Below are 23,180 nucleotides of genomic sequence, written 5' to 3' on the forward strand. Positions count from 1 at the left end.
CAATTTAGAAAATTGTGTTTTAATTAAATTAAAATTCATTCTTGAGATTTGTCATGTTAATAAATTTACAACATCGTATACAAATACGAACACACTATATCTATTTTCCGTTTATGAAAACAGTTATGCAATTTCATACTACAAATTTGGTGTTTATCTGACGGCGCCTGGTAGAAAACGATATTTTCTTATCAAAAGAAACGTTATTCTCCCTCATAAAAGTTCATTCTAAATTATTTTAAAATATTGAAATCTTAAAGTAGAAGTCTTTTATTTTGCAGACCATTTACGTTGTGGTAGATTTGAAAGTAATGGTAGTACTGTTGCATACTACTTACGTTGTGGTAGGTTTGAAAGTAAAGGTAATAATGTTGCAGACTATTTACGTTGTGGTAGATTTGAGAGTAAAGTTAGTAATGTACAGTAACACACAGTCACAGCATTGGCACAAACAAATTTATGATTCGAGCATATTAAATAGCATTTAACTTATTTATTCAAATTGAGTATAACGATAATATGTAATTGTGTGAATCTTGATGAATTAATTAGATGTGTTAAGAAATTTAACGTATATATTTTTACATGTATTATAGGGGCTATAGGGACTATGATAGGAAATTATGAGGTTTTTATTAAATGATCTTTGTATTTAATCCTTCCCGATAAACACCGCCTTTACGAAGACACTTATGTGTCGGGTGGGAAGGATTGCGTGCTACAGTAAAGTTTAGAGCTATATGGGCGGTAGTCCACTACCAGGAGGGCTACCCCTGCCAAATTGGTCTAAATGGAGTAGCCAGACGAAGAGTGTTCTGGGAGAAGGCAGCAGTTCTCCAGTAGCCAAGTTGGCGGACATCATAGTGATTGGTACGGCAACTTGGACATTAGTCCAAGGCGTGATCAGAGTGACTTTAACGGCTGGGATACTGCAGGGTGGAAGGCAACGGGAAACCACCACTCTATTTTCCCTAGTTTGCTGACAGCAAGAAAGAGAATATATGAACAATAGTGTTTCACAGGTCAAAATATAGCTCTGGAGGTAAAATATCCCCCCGTACGTATCTCGGGGAGGGGAATGGCTTGGGAAGGACTATTGGACGAGAAAGTAACAATGTAGGGAAGAAAAAACATGCAAGACCAAAAGGTTTAGGTCAGGGACATGGAACGTACGCACCCTGTTAGGGAGAGAAATTAGAAAATCTTAAAGACAAAATGTAGCAAAACAATCTGGATTTGGTAGTAGTTTGTGAAGTTAGACGGGAATTCGTGGGGTGTTGAACAGCGAAGGATATAGGATATTTTACTTAGGTCATAACAGTATAGGAATAATTTTTGATAAGCGCTTAAAAGAGAAGGTAGCGGAAGTACAATGTGTTGATGATAGAGTTATGATGTTAAGGCTTAAAGTAAAAAAGAAGAATCTAGTACTGATACAGACATACGCACCGACGACTTCGCATACAATTGAAAAAGTAGAGGAAAATTATCAAAAAGGAAAAGAAATTATAGACATGAAAAAAGAGGGGTGCATATGTAATTGTAATAGAAGAATTCAATGCAATTGCGGGAGAAAGCAGAAAGGTAATGTTGTAGACAAATATGGTTTAGGCGAAAGAAATGAAACAGGAGAGGGACTCTACAATTATTCCAGTTAAGAGTAAGGTTAAGGAAGGGTGCAGCAACCAAAGTCTAATATTATTTGTCAATTTCTGTAGACAGAATTCACTAGTAATTGGGAACACTAGGTTCAATTAGTACAAGAGAAAATATACATGGAAATTCCCAATAGATGGCGGAAGATATCTGACTTTTACATAGTGCAAGTAGAATATAAATTATGCTTAAAAACAGTGGCGTATTTACGATTTTGTTTCGGGGGGGGCTTTGCTAACTTTCGGGGGAGCATGCCTGAAAATGTGAAAATTCTACAAGATATTTCATATACTTTACTATAGTAAGTAAGATTTCGGGGTGCTTAACCCCGAAAGCCCCCCATAAATACGCCACTGCTTAAAATATATACTTATCTTAAGAACAAGCTTTTATATGTAAACGTGTAGGCTACTAAATGGCTCAATACAAGAAATAATGAGAATGATCACATATTTTGTTCGTTTTTGTGTAAAATTATATAGACTAAGGTAATGAAAGTTGAATCAAAATTATCCGGCATCATATAAATTGCCTAAATCTTTTATATATACATATAAATTTGCTTTCGATATTTTTACAGCAGGCAATGAATAGTCATGTTTTTTGATTTAGGGTACATAGATCAAACATATGTGCGAATACTTTTGCTAGTAAAATCACGAAAGCGTGATCCCTTTATATGCGTAGTACGTTGCATTCCTTTAATTAATTGCATTAATTGCATTCCTTACTCAATTAGTCCTTTCTTGCTCATGAATGAAAAGACACATTGTAATTTTCGATTACTGAAGGCAGTCATTTCTAGAATTTCAGTTATTAGAGTGGATAGGGCCAATACATTTTACTGCACATATAACCAATAGAGTGTGATGAATACAGAAGATTGCTAAGTATTGATATTACCATGTTTCTAGAAAGAAATTAAATATGTAAATAATACTTACCTTAGTGTTTCTTTAATGCATGCTCTGAGGTAGGGAAACTCTTCCAATAGTTGAGCATTGAAAGGTGTGTCAGGATTTGGAAGTGCCTGTTTCACTTCCTGGAACAATTTCTCTTGTTTATCTGGATTTTTGGACATATAGTTCAAAAGAGAGCACAACGTGATTGAAGTCTGGAAATAAATAATTACAAGTAATTAAAATGTAATAATCTTTATAATTCTAATAAACTATAACATATTTTACAAGGTAACCTCATGTTCTGTAACCCAAAGGTAGATCCAGTCTCGTTCAGGCTCTCTCTCGCTCTTCCGACAACTTTGGAACTTACAGTGTTCCTTATTATTACAAAGAAATCATATATTCAAATGAAGATTTTCAGTACAATACGAAATTATTATATTGTATTGTAATCCAGCATAACTGGTTTATGTAATCCAGTGCATTTGCACTTTCTCATTTCGGAACAGAAGTTGTACCACTAAATTAAATATCTGTGTTGATACATTATTCAAATAAATTAATGTCCCATTAAATCACATACATTCGATAACCTCGAAATACAATCTCTCCTCAGAAATATAAACTATAAAATACCGGGAAATCTTTCGTATAGAACAACGAGATAGTGCAGTTAGAAAGATAAGTTCGTACGCAGCTCAGGAAAATGGCTACGGAAAATAAGTTTTACGTTGTAAAGTAGCTTTGTTTACTGTGGTCTAATCATGATAGTTAAATTTAACATTGTTACTAGGAAGTTAGACTAAATTAATTCTAAATTTAGATTCTTACATTAATAAAAGCTAAAGTAGAAGATCCAAGTAAGTAACTTTGTTTACCGTAATCTCATTATGTTAGTTAAATTTAACATTGATACTAGGAAGTTAGGCTAGATTAATTCTAAATTTAGATTCTTACATTACTAAAAGCTAAAGTAGAAGATCCAAGTAAGTAACTTTGTTTACCGTAATCTCATTATGTTAGTTAAATTTAACATTGATACTAGGAAGTTAGGCTAGATTAATTCTAAATTTAGATTCTTACATTAATAAAAGCTAAAGTAGAAGATCCAAGTAAATACAACCTAGTTGTGGATTAAGGACTCACCCAATTGTCCGGCTCCGATTTTAATGAAATTTTTATTGCTGATAGAGGACATGTATTCATTACTTGTGATGACAGAAATTTTTGCCATCGTGCATGTTTTCTATTTTTTAATAATTTTTAAAGGTTGTGATGTGGTTAATAGAGATTATTGCAGAGGTCCTTTACTACCCTTTGTAAATGGAGTATTAATGAAAGAACAACCATGTAGATACGTATAGGGCCTAGGGGGAAGTCGTATGGTATGTATGACCTTGACGACAGCCATCTTGAAATCCGCCATTTTGAATTAAGGTCAAGTTTTTTAAATGGGAATAGGGTAATATGATACATAATTTCGGGCTAGAATTTAATCAGGAAGACAATGGTGAAGTTAGTTTTAAGATGCGCTGATTTGGTGAAAAGTTACAGGCATATTAATTGTTTATACTTACTATGTGCCTAAGTCCCTTACCTCCGCTTCTAACCCGCGTATTAATGATAATAAGTGGATAAAGGTTTCGGTAATACATATTATGCCTAGAGGGAAGTGATACGATAAGGGTATCATTGACGGCAGCCATCTTGAAATTCGCCATTTTGAATTAAAGTAAAGTTTTGAAACCTGAAAACCACAGCATGTGGCACCAAATTTTAATAGTAATTTTTCCCCAAAAGCCAATGGTATGCTTATTTTTGTTCTATAGTTAACCAGTATGAATTTATGACTCTTCTAATGTGCACGAAACGTCCATTATTCGATCTTTCAAATTGGCAACACTCCTAATTTTCACCGTATGTTTTAAGATTCCAACTGGAACTTTGCAATTGTTTCCATGGCTCATGAATTTCTAAATTTATTACATTTTTTAAGAGTTGCGATTTGTCAGTTCATGAATAGTGTTAGGATAAGCATCCAGCAATCTTTCTGAATTTTGAAGACTTGCTATGTAATTATTAATTTCATAGGCAATGTAATTATTTATTTCCTATACCTGCAATTCAAAAACTCGTTTACTGACATGAATTATCGCAGAACGAAAGAACTCCAACTTTGCATTCAGGTAATACCGGAGACGTAGCTTGTAATGGACAGTAGATGAGACGAGAAATAAGTTGAAAATTCACTTCAAAAAAGGAAACGAAATAGGATTGTTGTGTAAATCAATGGTCTTCTGTTTTGTTTTATATTTATTTGTTTATTGTATATTTATTTATTTATTTTCTATGGCAATATTTTAGCTAGTCAGACAAAAAACGTCATTCGTTTTCTAGTGATTGTTGTCGATGGTTCATGTTTGTAAGATTTATAATCAGTATTGATCGGGAACTCGATTAAGTTACGCCTTTTTATAAACAATTTACCTGTTTTCATATTTTGTTCATGGTACAAACAGTGTGTTGGGAACAGTCATATTACGTCTCTTTGATATTTCCTATCATTGCTGCTGTTCCTTTAAAGTTGTAAAGTTGTATTTATTTTTAAAAAAATACTGTTCATCGTTTGCGCAACATGTAGGCTACATTTCATGATAATTGTGAGTTCGTGTTACACCAATTTCTTATAATTTCATTTGTATTTCTTTACATCACATAGGTCCATAGATTTCTCATGTACTCTGGGTTAAAATAAATAATTACACTGCCTATGAAATTAATAATTACATGGTAAGTCTTCAAAATTCAGAAAGATTGCTGGATGCTTATCCCAACACTATTCATGAACTGACAAATCGCAACTCTTAAAAAGATTTAATAAATTTAGAAAACATGAGCCATGGAAACAATTGCAAAGTGCCAGTTGGAATCTTAAAACATGCGATGAAATTTAGAAGTGTTGCCAATTTGAAAGATCGAATAATGGACGTTTCGTGCACATTAGAAGAGTCATAAATTCATACTGGTTAACTATAGAACAAAAATAAGCATACCATTGGATTTTGGGGAAAATTTACTATTAAAATTTGGTGCCACATGCTATGGTTTTCAGTTTTCAAAACTTCACTTTAATTCAAAATGGCGAATTTCAAGATGGCTGCCGTCAATGATACTCTTATCGTATCACTTCCCTCCAGGCATAATATGTATTACCGAAACCTTTATCCACTTGTTATCATTAAAACGCAGGTTAGAAGCGGAGGTAAGGGACTTAGGCACATAGTAAGTATAAACAATTAATATGCCTGTAACTTTTCACCAAATCAGCGCATCTTAAAACTAACTTCACCATTGTCTTCCTAATTAAATTCTAGCCCGAAATTATGTATCATATTACCCTATTCCCATTTAAAAAACTTGACCTTAATTCAAAATGGCGGATTTCAAGATGGCTGACGTCAAGGTCATACGTACCATACGACTTCCCGTAGGCCCTAAACGTATCTACATGGTTGTTCTTTCATTAACACTCCGTTTACAAAGGGTAGTAAGGGACTTCTGCAGTAATCTCTATTAACCACATCACAACCTTTAAAAATTATTAAAAATTAGAAAACATGCACGATGGCAAAAATTTCTGTCATCACAAGTAATGAATACATGTCCTCTATCAGCAATGAAAATTTCATTGAAATTGGAGCAGGACAACTGGGTGATGTCCCTTGTCAGTATCCATAAGTGGAAGCAAGCTCTGACTACTGAAGTACTGCCTTGGTAAATAATTGCTTTATCTAAATGAATCATAGGGTTTTCCCTAGAAGAGCTTATGAATCTGACCTTACAACGTTTGACTTCTACCCACAAAAGCATTCATTTTAATTCACACAATCATTTTTCTCAGCCAAGTATTTATTCTATCTATCATTCTAGCTACATATACACTATATAGGGTAATTGCAGTAAATACCCCACATTAAGAGTGTTGGACTTTTTATGACCTTAATTTTCGTGAAACACAAAGAACAAGACATGTTCGTTGCAGAGTAGCCTTTTCCGTGTGTAGAAAGAAATATGGCAATGATGCCACTCACTTCTGTTTTGTACCCATGGTAAAAGAAAAACAAAAGTTACAAAGTGGCGTATTTACCAACATGTGCAGGTAATTACGCCGTCTAGGATACTACTAGAAACATGTAATAAATCTTGCTACTGCTACATCGTCTGTATTACAAGAAATCAAGTATTACTATACAACATGCTGAAGCAAAAAAAAAAAAAAAAGAATAACCAAAGTGCAAGATGAAGATAAAAAGATAAAATGTAAAAACGATAATTCCAAAGTTAAAATAAAGTTCCAAACTGAAAAGTTTAGTTCATAAGATAAACAAATAGTGTCACTGTATTGTGACTTAAGAAAACTACACGATATTACATGGAACATGTGGGAGAAATGAAAACATTTTTGTCTTCTGCAGTCAGTCTTGCACAAGCCTTGGCGTACTTCGCTGCACGATGCTTGGTATTGATTTAGTAACCATGGTATCACAAATACTGAAACTATACTTACAAAACAAAGTGTTCCTAGATGGGTATGAAATAATGCGTACATTGCTGTAATCAATCGGCAATGATCTGAGTTAGCACAGTACTAATAACGGCTTATTATATCTATTGAAATAATAGCGTCTTTCCTCGGAACCTTACCGAAGCAAACAACACTGCATGGAGTGGCAGTCTCAGCGCTGTCTCCCGGAGTGTTCGTCAAATCGGACTTATCCAAGACCGTGGCACATATTGGAGGCACATTCCAGCGGATTTCGTCGGAAACGTCCAAGCACTGAACACTTGGCGTATTTAGCTGCACTGGCGTACATATCTATAGTTACCTTATATATATTCTTATCCTCTTTTATTTATTTTCTCAGGTTTGCCATCTGGCTTAGCTTTACGTTTCTGTCGGCCTACTGAGATATACTTAGTGTGGCACAGTTTGCTCTTAGAGTTATTGAGGGTCCACATTACTAATTATAATATGGCAAACTGAATAAGTTCTTAATGCAAAATAGCACAACAACAAGAGAAGTGTTTCTTACCGTGTCAACGCCTACAAGGAACATATCCAATGCCATCACAACAGCTACTTTTGGGTCTGGGTTTCTGGCCAGAAGCCTTTCCAAAATACTGTAATCTTCCTCACTCTTCATTGGGTTGTTCTTCATACGATTCATGGCTTCCATGATGTGCTGAAGACATACTCTTTAAAAAACAGAAAACAAAATACAGATTTAAATACAATATTTGATAAATGCTATTACTTATCAATTATTAGTCCTTCTGTTGGTCAAATGGCTAGTGTGTGTATGTGTTTTTGGCGTTGAGTCCCTGGTTCGATCCCGGTGGGAGAGCATTGGAGGTGTTTGCGTCTTACGTAGCCTCCGCGCTGAAAAGAGATTCTAATTTCAAAGGACAAAAAGACCTAACAATTATTCATTATTTGCTTTATTTTCAGTTAACGCTGCCAACGGTCGATAATTTTCGCTGAAATACAGTAAGTGTAACAGGAGTTGATTTTCTGGATATGTTGCAGTATGGCTTTTTACACAACTATACTATGAACTAGATAACTTTATTTGGCAACACTGCCACCTCACTGGCATAACTTCTTATGGAGATACCCTAAGAGCACAAGATGTGCTAGGCATGTGCCATTTAGGTGTTCCAGCTACCTTTTGGGTACCTGACACTTGGTACATAAGATATTCATGTGCTAGGTATGTACTTTAGCTATCTAAAGTTTTAGGTGCTTGTTACAACTAATTGATATTTGCGACTATGTACCACAAATGTAGCATTTATATACCTGGCTCAGTTTCGCACTGTGATAGTCATTTGTTTTTTATGTCGTCACTTGGGACATATATCTTTCACGTTCTAGGTACGTCCTTTAGGTGCATACTTTTTCAGATACTTATGACACACAATTGATGTCTGCAGCGACGCATGAATGACAGTGAGCTGTTTGCATTTGCTCATGCGCAGTAACATGCAACGGTTTCTCGCGCTTTCTGCTCCACTTTGTGAATGCAGTAGTTATGTACGTATACGGTATGTTAGGTGTCCCACTTATTTTTTGAGTTGATGAAATGCGATGGCAAAATTTTATTTGGGGCCGTTGAAGACACACTGAATGGACTTTGCGCCGTTGTTTCTGTTTTATTTTTGCAGTGTCAACTTTAACTACTCTTGCACTCAATTGCAGGTACGCAGTTTCTACACACATCTCAAACACCCGGATCCCTTGCCTTACATAATCACTACTCTTGATGAAATTAATAATTTTGAGTACGTTCTTATTCTTTATCCCTAACATACGTAAATAATTAACTGATCACATATGTATAAAAGATTCATCTTAATTTTCTTATGAATAGAAAATAAGATGAATCTTTCATACACATGTGATCAGTTAATTATGTACGTTGTTAGGGATAAAGAATAAGAACGTACTCAAAATTATCAATTTCATCAACACTGCTTATTTATGGGAGTACGTCATATAGGGGTACATTTGACAAGTGCCAGGTATATTCCTTTGAGATACTTGAGGTGCTTAAAGTGCATGCCAGGTACATGCGTAGCGTGTATTAAACAGCCCAAACACATACTCTATACGTGACTGGAATGAACGTAAAGTGCTGTAGACGATATTCGCTTCTGTCGAAAACATTCATAGTAGGTATCCGCAAGACACGAGTCAAGACAAAATTTTTCTGATAAAATTCGAGTCTAGACACAGTTCTTCCAATAGAGAAAAATACATTTTTCGAGTCAAGACATCACTTTTACAGCACATTTCGAGTCGAGATAGCCTCAAATTTTGTCTCGTGTGCATCCCTAATACCTAGAACATACTAGGCACGTTCCCCAGGTAATGTCAGGCATGTGCCTAGATGCGGACATAGACTGTGACTATAACTTGCCATCCATGTGATTTCTCTCTCATAAGTACGTAAGGCACATACTGGGCACATTCCCATTTACCTAAGAGAACATGATACGCATATGCCTACTATGTAACTGTGATATTAGGGTAGTTGAATTATGCAACCCGAAAGTGCTGGATTGGCCTACCTGGACCGGATGACAAGGCTTGTTTGACGTGATTTCCACAGTGAACCGACTTAACCATATTTTTTTAAAGAGTATTTTCTTCTTTAAGGTTTTATAAAGGATCACATGTATGTGACCCCACTATTTACTGACGATCCGATTTATGAGACAAGTTTCATGCAGCTGTAGCTCCCGTTATTCCAGATATTCAAGCGCGCCACTAAGAAATTTAGATGATCAGAAATTTTAAAAAAGATCAGACTATATTAGACGAAATTGTGTTTTGGTTTACGAAAGTTAGCATAGAATTTTTATTTAAATCTTCGGCGAGGGAGCTGTTAGGGGGTTCCTCGCATATTCGATTGACTTAAACTGCACGAGTGGAAATTATGTCGAAAAATTAATAAATACATGCATCTTATTGTGTTAAAATCGAATAATATATACGAAGGTCATAATAGAAGATACTTTTTAAATTTGGGGGATACAGATTCACTCTCTCGTTCTCAACTCATTCTACAGGGTGTCCAATATTCAATGCAAGCCGGGGTTTGGGATAGTAGAACTTTTGAACTGGAAGCGGTACACAAATAATGGTAATACCAAAATGAAGCCTTGTTCATACATCTATTTTTAAACTAGGAAGCAACTAGACTAGGAACCACACAGTGTTGCAAGATGTAACCGAAAGTGCAAATCAATTTCTTTTACAAATCACGTAAATTGACTCATAACTCATACGTATGGATGTTCTGTCTTAATTTTCAGTTTGTATAGTTGGAGTTGCTTGGAAACTGTGGAGTGAAAAAAAGAATTTTACATTTCCACTGATAACCAATCGGATGAGGCCTCTGTAAGGGGTAACTAGGGAAATCGTAGTTTTCATAAATTAACATTCTGAATTGGCAACACTGCTGATGTTTCACTGCATCAAAAGCTGTGTTAAGGATATGTCTACATTATGCAACAATTCCTGAAAACAATGAAAAAGAAACTTTGAAATTATAATGATAAAACTTTTACTTACATGCACCCTGCAACACTGCTATTCATCATGAAGTAAATTGTAAGTTCTATAGCAGATGTTGGAAGTGGCCTCCGTTTTGATTCAAACAGAGCTTCACACGTTTCGCCATGTTGTCAGCAACTTTACTGAGAAGTAGTGTTAATATTCTTAGTATCATTGTGAATGTTTGTTTCCAGGTCTTGTATAGTTCGAGGATTGTTCTTGTATACCTCTTGCTTTAAGCAGCCCCATAGAAACGAATACCAGTAATTTATTCTTTGCTGATTTTAATTTTGTATGGGGGGGGGGTTCTGGAGAAGCTTTTTTCTTTTTTCAAAATTGATTGATTGAATTCATTTTCCTTCTTACGTTAGATTTCAGCTGTGGGGATATTCATAATGCCATATATATTACGTTTTGTCAAAATTGTATGTTTTACGTGATATATATGTGTGTGTGATCAAAGTAGCCGGACACCCCCAAAAACATACGTTTTTCATATTAGGTGTATTGTGCTGCCACCTACTGCCAGGTATTCATTATCAGCGACCTCAGTAGTCATTAGACATCGTGAGAAAGCAGAATGGGGCGCTCCGCGGAACTCACGGACTTCGAACGTGGTCAGGTAATTAGGTGTCACTTGTGTCAGAAGTCTGTACGCGAGATTTCCACACTCCTAAGCATCCCTAGGTCCACTGTGTCTAATGTGATAGTGAAGTGGAAACGAAGGAACGTACAGCACAAAAGCGTACAGGCTGACCTCGTCTGTTGACTGACAAAGACCGCTGTCAGTGGAAGAGGGTCGTAAAGTGCGATAGGCAGACATCTATCCAACCCATCACACAGGAATTCCAAACTACATCAGGATCCACTCCAAATACTATGACAGGGGTGAGGTGAGAAAACTTGGATTTCATGGTCGAGCGGCTGCTCATAAGCCACAAATCACGCAAGTAAATGCCAAACGACGCCTCGCTTGGTGTAAGGAGCGTAAACATTGGACGATTGAACAGTGGAAAAACGTTGTGTGGAATGACGAATCACGGTACACAATGTGGCGATCCGATGGCAGGGTGTGAGTATGGCGAATGCACGGTGAACGTCATCTGTCAGCGTGTGTAGTGCCAACAGTAAAATTCGGAGGTGGTGGTGTTATGGTGTGGTCGTGTTTTTCTTGGAGGAGGCTTGCACCCCTTGTTGTAGCACTCTCACAGCGCAGGCCTACATTGATGTTTTAAGCACCTTCTTGCTTCCCACTGTTGAAGAGCAATTCGGGGATGGTGATCGGGGAACACGATCGAGCACCTGTTCATACTGCATGGCCTGTGACGGATTGGTTACACGACCATAATATCCCTGTAATGGGCTGCCCTGCACATAATCCTGACTTGAATCCTATAGAACACCTTTGGGGTGTTTTTTAACGCAGACTTCGTGCCAGGCCTCACCGACCTACATCGATACCTATCCTCAGTTCAACACTCCGTGAAGAATGGACTGCCATTCCCCAAGAAACCTTCCAGCACCTGATTGAAAGTATGCCTGCGAGAGTGGAAGCTGTCATCAAGGCTAAGGGTGGGCCAACAACATATTGAATTCCAGTAGTACCGATGGAGGACGCCACAAACTTGTAAGTCATTTTCAGCCAGGTGCCCGGATACTTTTGATCACATAGTATATATATATATTGGAAAATTATCTTGCATGTACAAACTTGCGACATGCGGTGTGTATGTTACACTCTTTGGCCCCTTGTACTTGATGGATTGCAACTCCGAGCAAAAAGGATATTTCTGCATGTTCAAGGAAGGCACGTGCCAAGTTCGGTAAAACCGGATAAGTTTTACGAGAGATATCATGGAGAAAACGTACGGACAAACACAAAAACACTGAAACGTCAATCGAGTCGGATGGTAGAGGTTTTGATAACGCTCGTTTCAACTAGAGGGGAACTAAGTTTGGCCAGACCAACAACGTTGCCTCCCCTAGAATAGAAAAAGAAGTTCACTGGAAGTTTCTTTCAATTCTCAGAAGTAAGGGCCATGGCGTTCCCTGGCAATATAACCTACTTACGCCAATAACAATTACATGGTTTTATGGGTAAGTATTTCAAAGAGATTTGACTTCATTGAGGATTGTCAATTTAACATACTTTATAAAATATTTGCTTTATTTGATCACCAGATGACGGTGCAAAGTTTTCAACTGTTTATGGCAACTTTACAACACTATATTGCATTAGTTCTTCCATTCATGTATTGCGTTTCTTGATTATATATTTCTATGTGACAAGTATTAGATATTCTTCTTTTTGGGCCCTACAATCCTTAGGAAGCCATTATGTCTTAAAAGTCGCACAGTCATTACACTCGTAAGTATGAGGCAAAAAGGTGAAACTCATAAATAGAGTATGTCCGAAACTTTGCCGCTTTTTCCTTGAATTTTCACTATACTTGTTTCTTATGGCACAATTAGCCCCAGGTGTAAATTATCAGATTGATGTGGTTGTACCAGGTTTTGCCCTCATACGTGACGTACAGTAGGGTGATAGAGGTCAAGAATAATAGCGAGTGGGATAATACACCGTTTCATAGTGTGCGCTGAGTCACCCAGTTGCTTCAGAGAAGATGGAGGCTGAAATCTGTGTAGGAGTTGTGGCTTCAAAATGAGCCACAAATGTTAACTGTGAAGGTCCAGGGATTCGGCAGGCCAGAACCACAAATGTTCAATATTGTTCACTGTTCAGGTCCGGCGAGCCAGAAGAGATATTCAATTTCGTCCCAGTGTTCCTAAAGGCCACACCTCAACAACTTTAGCTATGTGAATGAGTGTATCACTGTGAATGAGTGTGTAAATGTAATATGACGTCATTGCTCGGAGACAACATCTCGACCATGGGATGCATATGGACTGCAAAAGTGATTATATAATCATGGATAGTGATGCACCCAGTAAGCGTCAGCATGAGATCAACCGAAAAACAGAATATTGTTGTCCACACACGGATACAGTAACCGGCATATTTCAAGGTTGGGAATCTGACATACATAACAGCCTGTGGTTTGAAATAAGGCAAATGATTGCTCATCCGACAACTATCACATTTTGTCATCAGCGGTACATACTGCATGTTCGTAGCACTATTATCGTCGTGCTAAAGCATTATTTTCCTTATCAGCAGTTTCGCCATTATAACTTGACCTCGTATACCAATGTGGTATAGCTCGCAGCGGTGATTGTCGAGATGGGCTGCTTGAATTCTTCCGTTACTTCCACCGCAGCGGCACAAGGGTGTTAATTCATATTCCGCTGTAATCGTCAGCGAGACCTGTCACTGATGGTTTTCTACCGACCAATATTCCTCTTGGTCTATGTTGTTTTGCCGCGAGTTCTGTAGACGGTCATCGCTTTGAACACTATCCCTTGCGACACACCCAACACACTTGCCACCTTCATCACGCTCACCGACTCGCTTGAAAATAGCCAGCAATACAAAAGTCGCTAAATTATCGTATTTATTAAGGGAGTAACGTTATTCTTGTTATCAGAGGGTGTTCAAATGATCGTTGAATCTAATTTTGTTTCATTTAATGTCTAGAGACGTTACGAAGAAAATAAAAGATAATTTTTATCACACTTCCTTCCCAAAGGTCTGGGCTCCTGACATTTGTCGAGATTGCCCCACCCCTTTTACGAGTGGTCCTGATGATATACCTAGACTGAATGTTGACTACACATTTAAACACACACAAGCTGTACTAGAGTCAACATTGGCTACATATTCAAACACACAAAAACTGTACTAGACTTAACGTTGGCTACACATTCAAATACACACAAACTGTACAAGACAACGTTGGCTACACATTCAAATACTCACAAACTGTACCAACTCAACGTTGGCTACACACTTATCAAACACACACAAACTGTACTAGACTTAACGTTAGCTATACACTCATACACATTCACAAATTGTACACCATATTAATTTGGAAATTCATTTGGCGGGATTCTAAGCACAGAAATTGATTACCTCGACTACTTAGAGTCAATTTAATGAATATAACTGTGATGTTAACAGCCGATAGCAGTAATTAAATAACGTGCTGGGCGTCATCTGTATGTATTCCGTTTATAAGTATAATGGATTTGATCGTTATAATACTGTCATCTGGCAACTCTTAGCTCATAAGTCGATTTTCTGTCAATCTTCACAATTATGAGAGGCTAACAACACCAATATCGAGAACAAATGATAGAGTGGCAAACCGCACATAATCGCTTTATCTCTGCAAAATAATAACTTTAGAAGGGCACTGTTTTATCTCTGCAATACAATAGTTATTAAAAGTCACTGTTTTATATCTACAATATAATAACATTTAAAGGAACTGTTTTATTTCTACAGTATAATAATTATAAAACCGCAATGTTTTAAATAATAGTTATAAAAGAGTAATGCAGTATTTCTAGGATACTATACCTATGTTAAGTTTTGAAAAGTGATTTCTTAATGATTTCTCATTAAGTTCAACTTAGAGATTTTACGTCAGGGTGGATCATTGAATCATTATACTGCACATTATAGTCTTTATATAGCAGACTTACTCTCTAAAAAGATCCAAAGCCTCGATGTACTTCTTGAACGTTGGTGTACTGAAGAACCTCCAAAATGGCCGCCGAAGTTCCACAATGGCTACCGTATGGAAGAAGGTCATCATGTGTTTTATGATTTGGTGTGCAGCAGACGCAGAAGATAAATTTTTGTCTAAACATCCTAATCGGGTATCCAAGGCAATCATTCCCACAGCTATGAAACAAAGAATAATATAATTTAAAAAAATAATCATAGTATAAAAAAACACTCCTCTACAAAATCAGAGTGTCCTAAATCATAATAGGTTTTAAATTGTCAGTTTTTAGCGCGTAATAATTGTAATTTGTATCTATTCAAGAAAGGTCTTCTCTATAATAATTAATACTATACATATTGAAATAATGTTACAATGGACATTTCTACTGATTATTTTTTTATTCGCTTATGCGTTGATTCTAACTACAACCTTTCTATTTGAACTGTGCCTCTTCTGGCGCTGCTGTCAATATGTGATTTCCCGTACCTTCCCCGGAACAGAAGGGACAAGTTGCTGCAGCCGAGATCTTTCAATTGTTGGATGCAGAAGCGTTGCCACAATGAATTATTTTACGGACTTCGCTGTCCTCTATCTTGTTATCCATTTTAAGTAGCCTACGATCTTCACTTGTCAAGGCCAAACGATTGAATGACAAATTGGCAACACAGCTGAAGTCATTCACTTCTTTTTCCCTAAGCAAAGGTAGGGTTTCCCATCAGCGAGTGGGGCCAGTATGTTCCTCATATTTTCCGAGGACACATCTGAAATAGACAGACTCTAGTCGAAATTTGCGACTGACTTTCGGTCTGTTACTCCTGCGCTTAAAACAATGACCCCCATATTTGTATATACATCATCTGTCCGCTCAGGGAAAAACTGTCTGCCCTGCTCAATATTAAAATGGCTTAGAGAAAGATGTAGTAAAAGATATTGTGCATGTTTATCAAGTGTCGACGACATGGCTAATGAAACGAAGAATAGAAACTTGACAGAACAGGCTGCGGTTGAATAAAGTTTCTTTGAAAAGTAAATTATTTGTCTATTTATTTAAAATCAATTATTTGAACTGAAACATTACCTAGTAATGAAGTCAATCCACTGATTTTACTAAACAACTTAAATATATAATCACTGTTCATTCCATACTGTACTACTACACTACAATCAGTGTCTATGATCATATGTACTCATCCAAGTTCTTTTATAAGCTGCAACGTATGTTACATGCAAGGACGTATGCAGAGGATAGATCCTGGAGATCTGGACCCTCTGGAAATCCCAACTTTTCTGCAAATTTCGTCTAATTTTAGGCGTAATTTTACAAATTTTAATATAATTTATCCTTATGTTGAATTTCCCTCCCCCCCGAAAAAAAGCTTTGGACGCCCTCCAAAATAAATTCCTGCGTACGTCCCCGGCTACAGATATAAAAATGAAATATTTTAGTTTAACGCCCCACGATTATATCCCGTAAGATAAGGAGGACGGATGATTAAGACATGTGAAAGATGATGAAAAAATTGATAGAATGAGAATATGGGATGAAACCGGAGTACCGCGAGAAAACCCACGGTCACGATGTTGTCCACCAGAAACTTACTTGACCGAGGATCAAAACATGGACCTCAAGCACTAAAGGCAAGCGCTCTACCAACTAGCCGCCGTGGCCCCCTATACGTATATTCTAAGCATACGTACGCAGTTGTCAAAGTAATTTTTATTTAGTACCTTTACATAAATAGCCGTTGTTTGCAGCCTGAATTAATGCACTAATTAATTAATGCCCTCATGTTTGGGCCACCATCCAATCTTACGAAGCGAATTGTACTCATACTTAAGAATAAAAATCACGATATAAAAGCACGGTGATTTGACAGTAGAGTGCTCATTTCTGGTATGCAAGTTTGTCGTAGATTCGATAAGGAATACGTTTAGGATTGAGTCCCAGGAAGTTTACCCAGCAAAAAAACATTTCCCTAAGTAAAATAATATAAATTTGCTACAGCGGATAATGAAAAGGACTTGCAGGATGCACGTTCAAACTTGAACGATCAACCGAAAAAAAAAATAACATGCAAAATGAAGATAAATAAGAAGAAAACCAAAGTGATAAAGTGCACAAGAACAGGACAGGAAGGAGCAAACGAATGGCTAGATGGAGAAAAAATCGAAGACGTTCATAAATAAAAAAATAATTGTTTGGCAACTGTATATAAAACACCAATGGTGTGTTAGTGAAATCACTCCTCATCATATCAGATGGTTTACTTACGATGCCTCATCCTGGCGAAATTAAAATACCGCTAATTTTAAAGTAATTATGTGATATCTTCAAATAGATAAAAGATAATTGAAATGTGGAACAAAAGCGCCCTAGACAATATTAATTTTGCGTGAGGTACCGTTATCACAAGTCACTAAGTAGCTTTCCGTTTTCAGCCGTTTAGAAACGCGAAAATAAATGCCGATTTTCAAAATGGCTCGAAATCGAAAGCAGATAAGTGAGTCGTGATAACGGTATCTCATGTAAAATAATACTGTCTAGGGCGCTCTTGTTCCACATTTCAATTATCTTTTATCTATTTGAAGATATTACTGTAAAATTAGCGGTATTTTAATTTCGCCTGGATGAGGACTCTTAACGACTACTATTGTAATACTTTACTCCAAAATGCTACGGAGTTAAAGTAGCACATGCATATGTCAAAATTTAACACAACTCGTACCCATCAACACAGCAACTTATGTGTAGTTGTATCCGCCTCTGCTTGCTGTTAACGAAATATTTCATCTCATTATATTTTCTTTCACGTTAGAAAAGATCTTTGAGATACATAGAGATTGGGAAAATGTATATATGTGCAGCGAAAGCAATGGGCTTTACCGAAATTATAATTGTTCCAAAATAGTTAACGTATATCTGATTTTTCTATAGCATTAGTAGCTACAGTGTAAAAATGCATTTGTATTTCTTTCTAAACGCGACAAAAATTTAATTTCATAATGCAGTTTTGTGCTTTAGGAAAGGCATAATTGAGGTAATGCTATCCACAAAGTAATGCAAATAAGTAGCTATTGCATCATCTTGATAAGCACCTAACAAAATAGGACGCCATAGAAGCAATGTATTTCTTTGACTTTGACATGACTAACTGACATTTCCTAGTTTTATCCTTGAAAATTGGGAAATTCATAGCGCAATACTATTTATGTAATGATAAGAGTTAAACGTTTCTTTTTAAAATTTCAAAGTATTGTAGAAAAATACATTACTTTCCCCTATTAAAATAAGGTACCAGTTTTTCTACATTTTTAAATGTACAATATGACCATTTGTGTTTTATAATGCTATCTGACGTAAGTTACTTATGAGTTTTCTGAAAGCTTATTTTTATACGCAATTAATGATTTTTACACTGTTTGTGGTTCTTAACTCAGATTTATATGAGGAATAGTTTTTTTTATGTTTTCTCTCAAGCGAACTAGAAACATTAACACTCACATACCAATGCAATTCATGTATCCCTTAAACACTAATGAGGGTCAGTAAGTGAACCCAGGGTAAATGTTTTATTTTCTGAAATTTTTTGTCAAATATGATGGCCATATGATTAATACATTTGTTTAATTACCTTTCATATAATTCTATGAATGAATGAATGAAATCCCATATCTGAATGCAGTATAGTTTCAAAGTTTTTTATCTTTTATCTTAATTCTAAGCTAAATTTTATGACGAATAAATAAATAAATGTGTTGTTTAATTGAAGGTAACCTCTCTAGCTTCTATTAGAATTTATATGTTCTATGTTTTATGAGGTTAGGATAGGTTAGATTAGGTATGAGGTCAATCGGTCAAACGACAGTATCAACTATTTTTACTGCTATTTCGAAAACATAGTTATAGTAATATTTATTAGCATATGGAGGAAATACATTGTATAACTTTGTTTGGATTACATTACTTTAAAATATAATTCTTTTGGCATGTTTGTATCTTTTCAGAACTGTACTACATAACCAAAATTTACAATCATCTTTCTTCCCGAGTGGGAATTGATTACTTGAAGAAACCAGCACAGACCTTTTCTGTAAATTTCTCCTCATGTGCTGTGTATATTTGTAACATTCTGTGTATGCCTTCATATATATTCTGTCCTTTCCACTAGTACACATATAGCAACGACCTTTTCTTGGCAACTTTTGACAACTTAAACCAATCATTTCCGTAGTTCCTTTGGACACTGCTCCTGCTGCTTGATTACAACTGTATCTAAAGCTTTCAATACCTATAATGTACTTTTTGTGAAGACCAAAAGCATTTTCTGCGCGCTTCTCAATGTTGAATCTACATAACTGAGATACAAATACTGTCAGAAAATATTTTCTACCTGATGCTTTACTTGAATGTACTTCAGCAAATGTTTTGTTTGTCTCTCGAAAAATTATATTAGGAGTTGTACGCTGATATATCAATTAGGTTGCAGAAAATTGCTATAGGTCATCGATATGTTCCTCTTTGACAACTGCAAAATTTCACACGTTGATCGAGTGCGTATACACCAGGTTTCGTAGAATTACAATAATGGACTATTATCAAAAAATCATCAGAAAATTCCATTTCATGGTGCTGAATAGAGAGAACTATAGAGAACTGTAACAACTTTTCTTCTTTTAGGTATGTAACTAACCAAAGTTAATTGTTCTGCAAAAGCATGCCTGACAGTTCCAGGTAATACGCTTTTCTGTGCACGAGGATGAACTTCTAGTGGTGCCTTTCCTCTCACTTCTATTGTTTTCGATAAACAAAATAATGCAAAAAATTCGCATAGAACACCTTTGGCGACTACTCTCAACAAGCCCAAAATACGGGCAAAAAACAATTAAAACATTGACTATAATCCACATTCACTGGTTAGAGAAATATTCTTTTCCTTGAGAAAAGTCAACTTACGCAGTGAAAATGTTAAAATTAAAAATTTATTATCGTTGGTGGTTTGGTTATCGATGATTTGTGCCTATGATTTGGTTGTGGATCAACTGACTGTCGATGTTTTAGGTGTCGATGATTTGGCTGTGGATGACTTGGCTATAGATGATTTGGTCGTAGATGTTTTATAAGGGTCGATGAATTGGTTATATTTTTAGTCGTCTATGATTTAGTTGTCGATGTTTTAAGTGTTGATGAATTGGTTGTCAATGATTTAGACATCCATGAATTGGCTGCTGATGATTTGGTTAGCAAAGACTTGGCAGTTGATGATTTGTGTGTCGATGATTAGGTCGTTGATATTTTAGATAACGATGATTTGAATGTCGATAAATTGGCTGCCCATGACTTGGTGTTCTATGGTTTGGCTGTCAATGATTTAGTAATCAATATATTAAGTATCGATGATTTGGATATCGAGAAATTGGTTGTTGATGACTTAGCAATCAATAATTTGGATTTCGGTATTTTGATTGTCTATTAAATGTACCGTCGATGTTAGGTACCGTTGCTGATTTGGCAGTCACTGATTTAGTTGTCGATGATTTGGCTGTCGAAGATTTGGTAGTCGATGATTTGGATTTTATTGTTTTCGTTGTCTGTACCGTCGATATTAAGTACCATTGATTATTTGCCTGTCAATGCATTGCTTGTCGATGATTTGGCTGTTAAAGATTTGGCTGTCAATGATTTGATTATCGATGACTTGACTGTCGACGATTTGGCTGTCGTTGGCTTGCTAGACGATGATTTGGCTGCCGATGATTTGCCAGTCAATGTCTTGGTTGTCGATTAAATGTACCATTGATTGATGCTAAGCGTCATCGATGTAATGTACCGTCCATAAAGTGTATGTCGATGTTATTGGGTTGATATTTTGGTGCCGATTATTTGAGATGATACCAGGTAAGGCATAGCGTTCGATAACTTTGAGGCACTAATACAGTGGACTCTTTTTTAATTCGAAGTCTAAGGGGACATGAAAAAAACTTCGAATTATCCAACAACATTCATTTTCACATATATAACAACAAACAAACCAAAGTACTGTGCATCAAGAACATATTCATATGGTGTAGACTTTACCTTTAAAGCAGCTTATTATTTGCGTGATCGAATACCGCAAACTAACAAACGACATTGACTCCACATAATTCAAACTATTTTTCTAAGTGCACAATGAAAAATATATTTACGTACAACACTACAACATACCGGTACATTGAATAGCCCAAACAATTAAACACCAGTAACAATTTGAATATTCTGTTCTCACTTTTAAGAGGTCGTAAACCTCATTTGCTTAAATTTGATTGTTTTTGTACGGTCAATAAATCTTGAATTTCATGTATTGCGTGGAATACGATATTAATAACATTTGGTTGACTTTATCAATAATTCATCTTAAATTTTCAACCAATTCTGTAACAAGATGAGATTGGCACACGTTTTCTATCTTTATTTCTTCCCCAACTCATCTTCACCTTCACCATTACATAGATTTTCTATTTCTTTTTTGTATTACTCTTCCCTATGGCTGCATCTGAATAACTGAAAACACGTTAAAACTGTATTTCTCTGTTTACATCTGTCCAACATTAAAAATTTCAACTGTATTTACTTCGAATTGTCCAAAACATAGGTTCAAAAGTTAGATTTATCCACGATGTTTTACTATTGTTTTCAATACAGTTTTCAAGGGAAATGGACTTCTGTTCGAATTAACGAGACTCCACTGTTGATAACCAAAAGCGAAGCTGTTGATAACCAAATGAGACGACCGTATGTTTAAAAAAAAAGAAAGAAAGAAAAAGAAATGAAATGAAATCTTTGAGTTTTAGATCTCACGTTATGCCGTCTAGGCTAAAGGGGACGGTGATGATGAGATATGAATGAAATGGTGGAATGAAGAAAGTGAGAGGAAAGGGAAAATCCCGAGGAAACCCACGCACACGGTGTTTGTCCACCACAAAGTTCACTTGCCGCGAGCACGACCGTATGTAATTACTGGGCGTAGAAAGACTTTTAAGCATCAGAAGCTCAGTATTGAGTCCACGTGTGGGAATTTATCGTTTCGTAAAATATTCAGACGGCGGGGATAATTACCTTCTCATTGTGTGTAAAGTTTCTGATAAGATGTTTGTCAAAGGTTACATTCAGGCAGTGGCGTAAATCATCCTCCCTCCCAAAATTTTATTTACTATATTAAAGTAAATGAAATATCTTGCAGAATTTTCACATTTCCAGTAACAAAGTTAGCAAAGTTCCCCCCAGCCCATCCGAAAAAATCGTAAATAGTCCACTACATTCAGGTATTTAAGACAGTTTTTTAGCCGCTCACTTAATCGATTTAAGTGTTTCAGTATTTATAAGTTATATCGAGAATTACATTATCAAATGAAATATGAAGGAAAGCATCAAAATCTCTTCTGAAAACTTAAGAATCTTTCCTTCCTGGTCTTTCCTGAGAAAAGTAAATTACGGGATATTTTGAGTTTTTAATGTAATATTAACTTCTATGGTACTTCTAAAACCCATTTTGAGAAATTAGTCAAAAATTAACTAGTAAATTTACACTGCATTCCACCAGAAAGCTCTCCACCTAGACTTCTACATGAAAAATTATTTATGGTACACTATACGGTTGGTCGTGAAATATTTACAAAATAAACACAAAATTGGTTCATCTGTCTATGTGTTCTTTGTTTGCTAGCTTTTAAATAAAACCAAGGAATGCTATTACTTATAGATTATTTCAGGAAAGATATAACATTTTGCCAAAACGCTGATTTGTTATGAAGTATTAGAAAGTGAACAAACTCACTTGATCTACTTGCGAGGAAAAACGTTCAAAAAGAACACCAAATCTGGTGTTAGTC

General features: G+C 36.0%; 1 protein-coding gene across 1 annotated transcript in view; it reads right to left on the reverse strand.

Annotated features, from left to right (window-relative positions):
* Positions 1 to 23,180, reverse strand: part of LOC145669822 (uncharacterized) — a 382,300-nt gene that overhangs the window by 266,859 nt on the left and 92,261 nt on the right. Inside the window, exons 6-8 of the mRNA XM_081738166.1 lie at positions 15,286 to 15,487; positions 7,652 to 7,814; positions 2,601 to 2,770 (exon numbers count right to left, since the gene is read on the reverse strand). Coding sequence (XP_081594292.1) covers positions 2,601 to 2,770; positions 7,652 to 7,814; positions 15,286 to 15,487 — 535 coding nt within the window. The remainder of the gene's footprint in view (positions 1 to 2,600; positions 2,771 to 7,651; positions 7,815 to 15,285; positions 15,488 to 23,180) is intronic.

This window comes from Thermobia domestica, chromosome 14, assembly GCF_964235325.1.
Source record: "Thermobia domestica chromosome 14, izTheDome1.hap1.1, whole genome shotgun sequence".
In the NCBI taxonomy this organism is placed as follows: Eukaryota; Metazoa; Arthropoda; class Insecta; order Zygentoma; family Lepismatidae; genus Thermobia; species Thermobia domestica.